Source organism: Carica papaya, chromosome 4, assembly GCF_054855325.1.
Source record: "Carica papaya isolate Zhongbai chromosome 4, ASM5485532v1, whole genome shotgun sequence".
Classification (NCBI taxonomy): domain Eukaryota; kingdom Viridiplantae; phylum Streptophyta; class Magnoliopsida; order Brassicales; family Caricaceae; genus Carica; species Carica papaya.
The window spans coordinates 7,581,667-7,595,846 of NC_142312.1; the positions used below are offsets into that span (position 1 = coordinate 7,581,667).

At 34.4% G+C, this 14,180-nt stretch overlaps 1 protein-coding gene across 1 annotated transcript; it reads right to left on the reverse strand.

Annotated features, from left to right (window-relative positions):
* Positions 1 to 110: 110 nt before the first annotated feature.
* LOC110811451 (uncharacterized) lies at positions 111 to 4,984 on the reverse strand. The gene is made up of 4 exons (XM_022037962.2): positions 3,501 to 4,984; positions 2,968 to 3,316; positions 849 to 2,263; positions 111 to 693 (listed from the first exon to the last, which is right to left on the reverse strand). Exons 1-4 carry the CDS (start codon positions 4,872 to 4,874, stop codon positions 349 to 351), a joined length of 3,483 nt encoding a protein of 1,160 aa, XP_021893654.2. The 5' UTR covers positions 4,875 to 4,984; the 3' UTR covers positions 111 to 348.
* Between the last annotated feature and the right edge of the window lie 9,196 nt (positions 4,985 to 14,180).

Genomic DNA, 14,180 nt, shown 5'->3' on the forward strand with positions numbered 1-14,180 from the left:
CAAAGCAATTTGATTAAAATATAAGTAAGTGGAATAAAATTGGAAAACTATGAAAACATAATTTGATTCCACCCAAAAAAAAAAAAAATCTGTAAAATGAGAATACAATGTTCTTAACAGAATCCATACTACGTTCCAATGAGGATCGAGAATCAAGAATCATTACATAATTTTACAAATTTGAATCACCATTCTTGATTCTGTTACTCAAACCACACTTTCATTCAGAAGAATGACTAACATTATATTCATTTTTTTCGGCAACTGGACACAGACTAACATTACACATGGCAGCAAAACTAGCCCACTCAGTAATTAATTTTGCATATGAAAAGTTCATCTTTATGCTCAAGACTGATCAATTGGATACTCATTTCGTACACGCAAGGCGCGCTCCTCCTCTAATCCCTCTATTTTTGCTTTTACTGCCACGATCTTGGCTGTTAGCAAAGCAAATTTTGCAGCTAATTCCTCTGATTCTTCTTTTAGTGGCTCCAACATTTTTTGAGGCTTTTCATCTACTTTTGCAGAACAACTTCTTTCAGTTTCAGATGCTGTTTTCACTTCTTTCATTCTCTCTTTTGTTACCTGGACTTTATTAATTCTTTCTTCTATTTTTACAAGGTTGGTTTCTGATGCAGAGACATTTGTTTCTGCTAAATCACTTCCATTTTCTGCATTTGGACAAAGCACCTGCCAAACAACAAAGTTTCGTTTTTTCCCTTGTTAAATAAACTGTGATTAAATAATCTCTTCTTCTGAAATTTTGTATATGCTTTTCGGATTAACATGCTCAAGCTTTATTTGTGGTTAGTAATTTCTGAGTAGTTAGCAGAACCTGGACATACCTCTGGGAGGACACAACGAAGATGAGAAACGAAGTCGCATTCATCACAGTAATAAACAGGAGCCAATGGGTTCCTTCTCTCCTCACAAACATCACAGTAAAGTTCATTGGAACCATCTTGAGGTAGATATTTGATGAAGTTCAAAGGATCCGGATGACATTTATGATGAAAAGTATGCCTAACTGATGGATGACAATGAAAATGCAGATTCAGATCACACTCCACACATCTGAATAAAGAACCTTTATCCCATTCATGACAGATGCTGCATCTGTAACAGAAATATGTTTGATCAAAGAAAGTGAGAAGGTGATCATGGCGCTTGTACTCAAAAGAAGGCGTCATTAAAACACAGTTGAAATCAAGTGAAAAGCTGCATCTTTCACAGAAATATCTAAAGGATTGATCATATAAGCCGCATCCTTTGCAGGCAGATGGTTCAGGTAAGTTGGCTCGGAAGGTGAGAGGATGGTGGGGATGAAAAGGGTGTTGGATTTCTTGGGGCAGTGTGGCACATGACTTATCCAGATAGAATTTGCATTCATGACAAGCATAGATTGGACCTAAACATTCCTGTCTGCAGGCCTTGCACTGGATTGTCTCAGTGAAGTTGTTTTCAGAAAGTGTCAGGGGATGTAGATGGCTCGAATGTTGAATCTGGGTATTGGTATCAATTGATTTTGTGAGAGCTAAAGCGCATTTAACATCAAGGTCGAATTTACATTTGACACAGCGAAAGATTAGAGTCTTCTTTGTTCTGAAAGTGCGGCAGGATCTACAATCAGATATCGAAGCTGTGAGAAGAATCAGAGGGCATGGATGATAAAAGTAATGGAGTTGGGGTGGAAGGTTGAGGAGACATGATTTGTGGACGAATAATTTGCAGATTCTGCATAAAAAACCAGGACCAACACAAGGTTCTCCGCAAGCGCTGCATTCAGCTTCTCTATTGGCAAAAAGAGTCAAAGGATGAGCATGGCTGAAATGGTGAATAATGTTGTCTTGACTTGCAGGTTTTTTAAATGGCAGCAGAGCACATTTAGTATCAAGATAGAAGTTACAGAGCTCGCAGTGGTACGCCAAGGACTGTTCAAATGAAGTTTCACATGCCTGGCACTTGAAGTTTTGGTTGAGGAGGAGGACGAGAAGACATGGATGATAGAAATGGTGAAGCTCTTGTGGTAGTTCACCGCAGGGTTCATGGAGGAAGAACCTGCATTTTTTGCAAGCATAGAAGGGAAAACCTGATAAGGGTTCGTGACAGGCATCACAGTAATCTCCATTATCGTCTTCCACCTTGCACAATATCAAGGAGTGCTCATGGCTGGAGTGTTGGATCGTGTCCTCCATCTTCTCTCCTTGATCTTCTTTTTCTTCTCTTGCAGAGAAAATAATGAACATCTCTTTTTGTAATGCTGATATTATTATATTATTTATTCTTTATAGTATTATTTTCACATCTCTCAAAGACTTCACTAGTCTTGCACGCTGTGATAATCTTTTTTTATTGATGATGTTTCAACTTTATTTTAGGAGGGTGGTTGAGACAGAATAATACCTTATAAATTATAAGACAAAAAGTTATTGGAATAGTCAATGCTCCATCACCAACAATACTATGCCATGATTACTTATATTAACTGTTTATTTTATATGTTGTTATTGATAAGTTATTATTATTATTATTTTTTTATAAGAGATTATAAATTTGAGTTTATTTATATTTTAATATATTTTCGTTTAAATAATATTTTTTATAGTATTAAATTAATTGATATCTATACATCACTTATTAATAAATGTATTAAATTTTATTCAAAAAATTTAAATCAAACTTGATTTAATCCATACTATCGTAAAAAAATATAAAAATACTAATCATTCAATCAAATAACAATTAAAATAATAATTATTAACTCAGATAATTTTCTAATTGACCATTTTTCTTGTAGATTTGAAGCTCTATTGACAAACCATGAACAAATCAAGAATTCTTATTGAAGAGTACACTTGAGAAACCAAAACCAAAGCCAAGAGAATGACCAACACCTTCATGAACTTGACTTGTTGAGTTTTTTCTGTTTATGTTCATGAACAAATTAGTAATATTTTCTCCTGTAGGCATTCTTTCTACTTTCTTGCATCTTCGTTCGCTGTGTTTGATTCCTCAGATCAATATTTCGGATGCGTTCAGCTTCAAATGCCTCTAGTTTTTTTTCAACCCCACCTAAGGTTGTTCTTAGTTTTTCTGTTTCATTTACTATTACCTGTAATTTTGCTTCGAAATCTTCCTTCTCTTTATTTTTTATTTCTATTTCTTTTTGGTTGTCTTCAGCGAAATCTCTTAATTCTTCCAAAACTGAAGCAATATCAGCAATATCTTGGTCTAATTCTGCCAGAATATGATCTGCCGGAGAAAGACCGTTCTCCCTTCTACCAGAATCATCTTCTGTAATCTGAGCTAACACCTAACAACAATGATTTTTATGAGAAAGTTTGCATTATTGTAATTTAAATTGCAGAATAAAAATGTTGATGCTGGCTAGTAACACGTATAAATCAGTATAGTAGTTGCACAAGAATTTAGAATTAATTCCACTTACGTGTTAACAATAGAAAACTAGTGAAAGATAGTGCATCTATGTCATTTACCTCCGAGAGAACACACTGTATGTGAACGGTAAAGTCACATGAGGAACAATAATAGACAGGGTCCTCTGGATTTCTTAAAGTCTCACAAGCATCACAGTAGAACTCTTCATCTGGATCTAGCTGATCAGGATCATGCAAGTTAGTTAAGGACAAAGGATCTATATGACAATGATGGTTGATTGTGCGTGGAACTAAGGGATGACACTGAATATGGAGATTGAAACTGCATTCCACGCATCTGAGATACAAACCCTTGCAGCTCTTGTTACAGGCCTCACAGAGATCCTCTGAACAGCCTCCCTCAATCACAGTGAGAAGATGCTCATGGTTTTCATACTTGATGTTGGGCGTTATCAAGGAGCAATTTACATCAAGAGCAAATGAGCAGGTGAAGCAACAATAAGCAAATAATCCCAATTTCTTGTCACAGGAATGGCAAGGAGGTGATAAAGATTCCTCAAGCATGAAAGGAAGAAGCGAAAGAGGGTGTTGTGGATGAGAAGGATGTGTGATGCGCTGTGGCAATTTGGAACATGATTCGTGTAAATAATACTTACATCTGTTGCAGCCATAGGCAGGACCTGAACAGTCCTGGTTGCATGCTTTGCAGCAAATTTTATCATTTATATCCTTGTAGTCATAGAGCGTCAATGGATGGAAATGAAATGAATGTATAATCATCTTGTCGAAGCCTTTGGATATCATGGTGGGCAGAAGGGCACACTGAACATCCAGTAAGAAATTACAAGGTGCACAGCAAAAGGCTAAACCAGCATGTTCTTCGTGACAGGCTTTACACCAGTAGCTGCAAGTTGAGAGTAGGATGAGAGGGCATAGATGGGAGAAGTGTCGGATTGCTGGAGGTAATTTTTCCATGCAATAGTTGTGGAGAAAAAAATTGCAGCAGTTGCAGCCATAGGTTTGGCTTGTGCATAGCTTTCTGCATACTTGACAGCAAATTCCATCATCCTCCTTTTTGTCTGCAATTGTCAATGGATGTGCGTGGCTTAAATGCCAAATCTGATTATCAGTATTCCCTTCTTCATGTCTTAAGGTTACACATTCTGCGCCCACAACAAATTGACAGCGGTCACAATAGTAATAAAAGCCCCAGTGGGATCTATGACAAGCATTACAGAAAACAAATCCACTCTCAAAGTATTGAGTTATCTTGATAACTAGAGGACATGGATGAAAGAAACAGCGAATCTCTAGTGGTAGCTCAGAACAGGACTTGTGCAGGTAAAATTTACATTGGCTGCAACCATAGGCTGATTCTGGGAAGCCTTTTTGACATCCCTTGCAAACAATTTCATTATCGATCTCTTCCGAAAGAATCAAAGGATGCTCATGGCTGAAATGGTTAATCTCCATCAACAATAAGCTTTGACTTTCAAACAAGCCTCCTTGTGTTTGATTGTGAGAAATTTTCTTCCTTAAAAGCTATTCATGCTCTCTGCTCTCATTTAATTAGTGATAGTCAAACTTCCTGGATTAGACCATGTAATAATCATATATCAATCTTATCTTACATCAAACACGGATTCCACAAGCGTGTTTATTTGGATTTGTGTGCTTCAGCACTTTGAGGCATTTTGCTCTACATGTCTTCTTAAATGAATATTTTAAACAGATAAATTAACTATGAAGGTTCTGTCCAAATTCTCTGCACCTTTGCTCTATTTGAAAAGTTCTTATTGTTTCAAGTTTGGTCATTAGCCACAGAGGTTCAGCTTATTAAGCATACTTGTTAATTCCAGACTTGTTCTGAATTTTCTCAGCAAGGATTTTTTCTTCTTTTAACTTTCGATTATTTTAAGTTCAAGTTGAAACTCATATCAATTCAATTTTTTTTTTTCGTTTCATTGTAATTAGGTCTAAGATGAGAAGATAAACGATCGCATCATTTGATTTTAAAACTGGAAAATGTAATAGGAGCAATAATGCATTTTTAGAAAGTAAACAAATCCCATTTCATAGCATGAATATTTTCAGCAAAGTACATTACATATAACTTGTTGGAAATGCAAGTGAAAAAACAAGAGAAAGAAGAGAAAGAAAATAAAGGCAAAAAGCTAATTTTTCTGTTTCATTCATCACCTTAAAAATAGACATATCTGCTGTTTAAGACAGCTTTTATGATACTAAAAATAGAAAAGATACCTATTTTACTCTCTTAAGCAATCTTAAACATATAAAAAAAATATATACTTTTTTCAAATGATAACAGTCCTACTATTTCTTTTTTTCCAAATGACCCAAGATATAGTCAAAGGAATGAGATTAGCAAATTTTTTCATTTTACATAAACTTTTTCAAACCCATATCTCATCATTTACCAATCCCGCAATGGCCCAGAAAATCTCAAGCAAACCATACATCATAAACCACAAAGTATAGACCATCGAGCACCTAAGCAGTAAGTGGTTGCAATTTTCCGCTGCCTTCTTACACAAATAGCATCTGTTCATCCAGACTCTCCCTCTCTGCATCAATTTATCAATGCTTAAAATGCAATCTGTGCTTGCTTCCCATGCAAAAAAAAAATCAATTCTAGGTGGTACTTTTGTTTTCCAAACTTGCTTCTCCCCCTCTCCCCTCCCCTCTAGTTGTCAAATAATTACACAAAGATCTTGCCGTGAAAGAATCATTCTTATTCAACTTCCACACAAGCTTGTCTTCACATGGATTCAGTTGAACATTGGCAAGAATTTGTAGTAAAACTTCATATGCCCAACTTCCCAATCATTCAGGTGTCTTCTCACACTAACCAACCACTACCTATTGGAATAATCACCCCCAGTTGCATCCATCACCCCGAAACTTGCTATTAATAATGGATGGTCATTGTCTCAAATTGTTAAAAAATAAAGAAAATTCCTCAACCATTAGTTCATAATTATTATAGTTAAATTATCTAAAATTTAAATGGTATATAATATAAATTATTTATAATCATAGAAATGTTTATAGTTGTAATTTATCCTTTACTTGTATAAATAGATGTTTGTAATTCATTAAGAAAAACATCAAGTAAAGAAACAACTATTATAAAAATTCATATTCATTCTTCTCCGTTTCTTTTTTTTACGTTTAGTACTATTTGTACAATTAATTCTAATATTTTCAACAAGTGATATCAAAGCCTCAACGATCAAGAAGGATACAAAACAATTTCTACAAAATACAATTTATGGCTTTCGTAAACACAACCCAGCAACACATTGTTTTGCTTTTTAATGGAGAAAATTATGGATATTGGAGTATTAAAATGTAACGGTCCCGGAAATGCAAAAGGAAATATATAATAATTTAAGTGCATAAACGAAATAAAAAGTTAAGAGTACATCCCTTACACAATAATTTAAAAGTACTGAACAAATATCAAAGAATGAATTCTCTAAAAGAAACACGAGAAATGGAAAAAACAAATGAAACTATAAAGTATCTAGCATCTACTCGCAATCTTCTTGTGGATCGGACTCGGGAACCATATCCTCTTGATCTGAAATAGCTAAATAAAGAATGACCTACAATAACCCAGTAAGAACATCATACTATATTACCGCCACAGAAGTAAAGGTTGGTAGAAAATCAAAACAACCAATGGAACAGTAGATTTAAACTAATACATTTATTTAAAATAAAACCATTTATGCTCTTACTTACCATTGGGGAATTTATGGAAAAAAATTATAAAAATAATAATATCATACAGATCATAATTTCATACATAATTAACCATCATAGTATATATTATAAATCCATATCCATTAGCAATAGACTAATTCGTAACCGTTTCTCGTTTCACTAGCCTATGGGGATCCATAGGGGTGTCCCTGCTATACGTGAACCCCTTTCCCTTAACAGTCTTAATTATATAACCGACCTCATACCCCGTCCGGTATGAGCGTTAAAACATTAAACCTCAATATCCCGTCCGGTATGAGAGCCAAATGACCAAGTTTCCATACTCCGTCCAGTATAAAACAACGTTCACGGTAGGGTTCTCTATGAACCCAGTCCGTCCACCATCTCCCAGGATATCTAGTGAAACTGTCATCTTATCTATTTATCAGATCATACCCCTTTCCTGTTTTTCCTTATTCTCCGTTACCAAATCAAACATAAATATATAAACAATTAAACATGCATCCGACAATGCGATCATATCTTATATTCCCAAAATCAAACAGTGGTCAAGTAAGACAGTAATACATGCATTTAAACCATACAATATATAAACCAACTAACATCATGCTTTTAGACTGTAAAATAAATCAACAGAAATCGACAGAAAACAATGTCTGATTTGGGCTCTATTAGTAATCCGTAATTAATCAAGCACATCCATTTAATTTGTACAACAGACCGTATTATTATTTATTTGAACTTCAGTTCCATGATAGGAAATAGGGTGAGGGGTTCTTACTTGATTCGACGTCGAAAGCTAAGTGGTTACTGCGCCTATGGACGGTCCCTGGGTTCTCTAAACTTTCTTCGGAAACTGAAACGCGCTTAGTGTACCTACAAATGTCCGAAATAAACCTAAAAATCAGTACCAGGGCCTACTTAACCAATTTTAAAAATTCGACGCGGCGGCAATCCGACTCGAGTTAGCTGTTTTCGGCCGTTTTTGATCGAATCCAGCCAAATTTGCATCAGTTCCTGCGAGAAAACACACTTAGGCTCCTTGGTGGGCCGAAAAAACATAGAAAATCGAAACTCACCGGCGGTGGGACTCTTCGTGCGACGGCTCCTCCAGCTCACATTGCAGTTGGGTGTTTTGCTCTGGTCAACCTTTAGAGAAGAAAATGGTGATCACAACGGTGAAAAAACCACATCGAACGGGAATCGAGAAGGGCCTTATCGGATGCGTTTTTCGAAACACCTCGCAGCAGCGGCATCGAGATTCGGCGGTGTTTCTCGGCCAATTGGCCGGTTCTTTCACTCTGATTTGGTCATGAGTGGGTTTGAAATTGAATTTCGTGCAAGAAGAGAAATTTTTACCTTATTTGGCAGTCAAAAATTGCTCCGCTGCGGCGGTGGGTGGCGGCGGTCGGCTACTTGCGGCTGGGCTGTCTTCTCTGGCGAGGGGCTCTGGCGGTTAGGGTTAGGGTTTGGATGTGAATGGAGTTATTTATTCCCATCCGCTTTCGATCTGGGCCGTCCATCGCTTTCAATCTGGGCCATCCGTGCGCGATACAATCTGGATCGTCCGTGCGCATTTTCAATCTGGGCCGTCCGTGCGCGCGGGAACGGATCTCAGCTGTTCGATTATGCGCACGCGGATCGCCCACGTGGCTCCCCCCGCGTCAGCGCCTCTGCCACCTGGCGCGTCCTGGTTGGTCGAGACTGCTGACCGGGCATCTAACGTGGTGTAACTTTTTCAAATTGTGTTTTGACTCCCGATTTTCAATTTTTCTTTTAAAAATACCTCCAAAATCCAAATTTTCACACATTTTCTCCAAAATTATTTATAAATAAATTCTTAACAAATTTTACCCATTTTTTTCATTAAATTAAAACAAAATAAATTAAAATAAAATAAATTAATTAATTAATTAATTAAAAAAAACAAAAATAAAATTAAAAAATATTATTGGGTGTTACATAAAATGAAGGTTGTCTTACGTGCATCTGGCTTATAGGAAGTAGTAGAAAATGGTACATCCGGAGTTGAGAGTAATACTAATACTTCAACTTCGGTGACCATAGATTGGCCAAAAAAGGATGCGGAAGCATTAGTCAAAATTCATTTTGCCGCCTCAGATACAATATTTTCACGTATAATAAATTTCATTCAACAAAAGAAGCATGAGATATTTTAAAGAATGACTTTGAAGGAACGAAAAAGAGAAGAATAGTCAAGCTTCAATCATTAAGACGTGATTTTGAGAATTTAAAAATGAAAGATGGAGAAACCATTAAAGATTATTCTTTGAGAGTAGTAGAGCTTTTGAATCAACTAAAAGCATATGGTGATAACATTACTGATCAATGAATAATGGAGAAAATACTAATTTGTTTGCTAGAAAAATTTGAGATGGTGGTAATTATCATAGAATAATCAAAAGATCTACCAAATTTAATCATATCAGAACTTATTAGTTCTCTTTAAATTCATGAAAACAGAATGTCAAGAAGACATGAAGCATCTTTTGAAGGAGCTTTCCAGTCTAAACATAAATCTTCATCCTCAAGACTAAATAAAAAAAAAAAGGTATGAGACAATATAATCTAGGGAGCAGCAAAAAAGGAGACAAGAAAGGTAAATCACTTTATTGTAAAATTTGTAAAAAATAAAATCATGAAAAAAGGAATTGCTAGCATAAAAAAAATCACAATATAGTTTCTGTAAGAAATTCGGTCACAACTATTTTATGTTTGTCAAAACATATCTAGACAGAAAGATGATTAACTTATTGATAGTGGATGCACTAATTATATGACCAAGTGTTCTCAAGCATTTATCAAAATAGACGCCTTAATTAAAGTTCCTATCAAAATGGGCAATGGAGCCACTGTAAAATCTGAAGGCAAAGGTACTATTGCTGTATAGACAAAGAAAGATACAAAATTAATTAAAGATGTTCTATACGTCCCAGATTTAGATAAAAATTTATTTAGTGTTCTACAAATGATACAGAATGAGTATTCTTTTTAGTTTAAGGATGACTCTTATTCAATATTCGATCGAAAGGAAAGCTCAATTGCTTATGTGAAAATGCAACAAAAATGTTTCCTTATACAATGGCAGTATGCTGCAAGGGAAAAATCAATGTATACTCAGATGGATGAGGCAGCAGGGTTATGACACAAGCGCTTCGGACACAGTAATTTTCAGAGTTTCAAACTACTTTCATAGAAAAATATGGTGAAAAGTCTTATTGTCATTTCAAAAACAAGTGACATATGTGATGGTTGTTAATTAAGAAAAATAATAAGATAATTATTTTCAGCGGGACAAGCACAAAGAGCATTAAAGAAACTCGAATTAGTGCTTACTTATGTATGTGGTCCTATGAGAACCCCTTCACTTGACAATAACAGGTATTTCATCTTATTTATTGATGATTACTCTCGAATGATATAGGTCTATTTCATGAAAGATAGGTCTGAAGTCTTCAAAACTTATTACAAATTCACGAGTTTTATTGAAAAAAAAAGTTCTTGACTACTTAAAAATCTCATAAGTAATAATGGAAAGGAGTATATATCCTCAGAACTCAACAACTTTTGTGACGAGAAAGGTATACATCATCAACTTATGTTCTATATACTCTACAATAAAATGACATATCAGAAAGAAAGAACAGAACTGTGATGCATATGACAAGGTCGATGCTGAAGGATAGAGGTTTACCTAACAAGTTTTAGGCTAAAGCAGTATATATATCAATTTATCTCCAAAATCAACTATCTACAAAAGCAGTTGAAGGATATACACTTATTGAAGCATGATGTAGACATAAACCATCTGTTAGTCACGTAAGAGTATTTGATGTATTTGTTACATTTGTGCACGGGCAAAAAAATAACACAAACTTGATGATAAAGTAGAGAAATGAATCTTTCTTGGCTACAGTTCTTAGTCAAAAGGATATAGAGTGTACAACCCATACACTTATAAAGTTCAAATTAATAGAGATGTTGTGTTTGATGTAAATGGTTTTTAAAATTGGGAGCATATTAATATTGAAAGGAAGTATATCACAACTCAACCATTTCAAAAAGAAGAAGCTTCTCCACCAACACCAACACTAGTCAATCAATCAAGTCAACATTCTCAAGAAGAATCAAGTAGTGGCTCAGATGATATTGATTCTCCTAGATATGAGTATAATAGTTTATCTAATACACCACTTAGAAAATTTCAGAGATTTTCATAATTATATAGAGATACTTAATAAATTTCTGATCTTGATGCTGAACAATGTGAGTTTAATTATTTTGCAACTCATGAACCAAATTGCTATGAAGAGACATCTCAACATAAAGAATGGAGAACTTCCATGAAGGAAGAAATTTGCATGATCGAGAAAAATTAGACGTGGGAACTACAAACCAAATCACCAAATAAAAGTGTTATTGGTGTGAAATAGATATTTAAGATAAAACTTAATCCAAATGGTTCAATTTAAAAGTATAAAGCCAGATTGGTAGATAAAGGATATTCACAATAATTTGGTGTAGATTACGATGAGACTTTTGCCCCAATATCAAGACAAGATATGGTCAACGTTATTGTTGCTTTGACAGCACAAAAAAGATGGAAGATTTATTAACTTAATGTGAAATCTACTTTTCTTAATGGATTTCTTCAAGAAGAAATTTATGTTAAACAACCCCCAAGGTTCGAGATCAAGAGAAAAGAAGATGGAGTTTTAAGGTTGAAAAAAGCGCTATATGGTCTTAAACAGGCTTCTCGAACATGGTATAGTCAAATTGATACATGCTTTATTCAACAAGGGTTTAGAATGAGTCTAAATGAGACTATTTTATACATAAAGTTATAAAGATCAAATTCCTCATCCTCTCACTTTATGTGGATGACTTTATTATTATGAAAAACGATCCATCTATGATAAAAGATTCAAGCAAGATATGATGAAGCAGCTTGAGATGACTGACCTTGGCATGATGAATTACTTTCTTGGCGTGGAGATCAATCAAACAGATCAAGAGATCTTCATATGTCAGAAGAAATATGCCAACAATATTTTAAGAAAGTTTAAAATAGAAAATTGCAAACATGTTTCAACACCCTTGACTCAAAATGATAAATTTACTAAAGAAGATGACTCTGGAGAAGCTGATAGGAGGCAGTACAGAAGTATATTTGGTAACTTAATGTACCTAACAACCACAAGGCCAGACATGATGTATGTTGTTAGTGTGTTATCAAGATTTATGTAGAAGCCAACCCAAGTACATATACAAGCAATTAAAAAAGTTCTTCGCTATCTAAGAGGAACTTCAAACTATGGAATTTGATACCATTCTATTGAAAACTCAAAGTTGATTGGTTATTCAGATGGTGATTGGACTAGATATTTGGATGACATGAAGAGTATTTCAGACTATGTATTCTCATTTGGAAATGGTGTATTTTCTTGGCTCAGTCAAAAACAAGATACTGTGCTTCAATCAATAACCGAAGCTGAGTATATAGTAGTATGTGCTGTTGCAAATAAGACAATTTAGATAAGAAAAATTTTGTCTGAAATGGGTGCAATTCATAAACAACCCACCAAGATATTTTGTGATAGCAAGTCAGCAATAGATATTACAAAAAATCCAGTTTAATATAAAAAGATTGAACATATCAAAGTCAAATATCATTTCGTTCGAGAAGTTAAAAGTGAAGGAAAAATCAGTCTGATCTATTACAGGTCAGAAGAACAGCTAGCTGATATATTCACTAAAATACTTCCAAAAACGAATTTTGATTTCCTCATAAATAAACTGTGTTCAAAGAAATTTCTTCAAAGAGTGTTAAAAAATAACGAAAATTCTTCAGCCATTATTTCATAATTACTATAATTAAATTACATAAAATTTAAATGGTATATAATATAAATTATTTATAATCGTAAGAATGTTTATGGTTGTAATTTATTCTTTACTTATAGAAATACGTGTTTGTAATTCATTAAGAAAGATATCAAATAAAGAAACAAATATTAGAAAAACCCATATTCATTCTTCCCTGTTTCTTTTCTTACGTTTAGCACTTTTTGTACAATTAACTCTAATACTTCCAATACAAATGGACATAAAAAATGTCTTTTTTGCTTGGTGATCTTAAAAGAAGAAGTATTCATGAAGCTTCCTCCTGGTCATCCTCTAAGCGGTAATCCTAAATCAGTTTGTAGACTCTACAAATATATTTATGGATTAAAGCAAAGTCCTCATGCATGGCATGCGCAATTAAGTTATACTCTTGAAGCTCTTGGTTTTTTCAAAAAGTTCTCCTGATTCCTCATTATATATCCAACTTGGAAGGGATAACAAACTAATAGTATGTATTTATGTTGATGATCTTATTATCACTGAAAATAGTGTTGATACTATTGATCAGTTGAAGAAGAATCTCCAACATCATTTTCCCATTAAGGACCTTAGTTCCTTAAAGTACTTTTTTGATATTGAAATAGTCACTTCTAACAAAGGGCTTTTTCTTAATCAGCTTAAATATATTATAGATTTATTTCAAGATGCTGGTGTGCTACATATTAAAATTGCAACTACTCTTCTAGATAGCAAAATGAAACTTGATTTGACGAGAAGAACTCTTGATTTGCCTAATTATTATCAGCAACTTGTGGAAAAATTTATCTATTTAACTATCACACGATCATAATCCCATTTGCTATAAGTCTTATCAGTCAACATATGCATGCACCAATCATTTATCATTTGAGTATGGTGAAATGTATTCTTGCAACATTTGAAGGGAACAATAGGTCGTGGGATTGTAATGAATAAAAATGGGCACTCTAACATTGTGGGTTATACCAATTCTGATTGGGCTGGAAATGCTCTTGATTGTCAGTCTACTACTAGCTATTATATGTTCATTGATGGTAACCTAGTCTCGTGGAAAAGCAAAAAATAACATGCGGTAGCCTACTCTAGCACCAAATCTGAGTATCGTGCTATAGCAACAGTAGATAT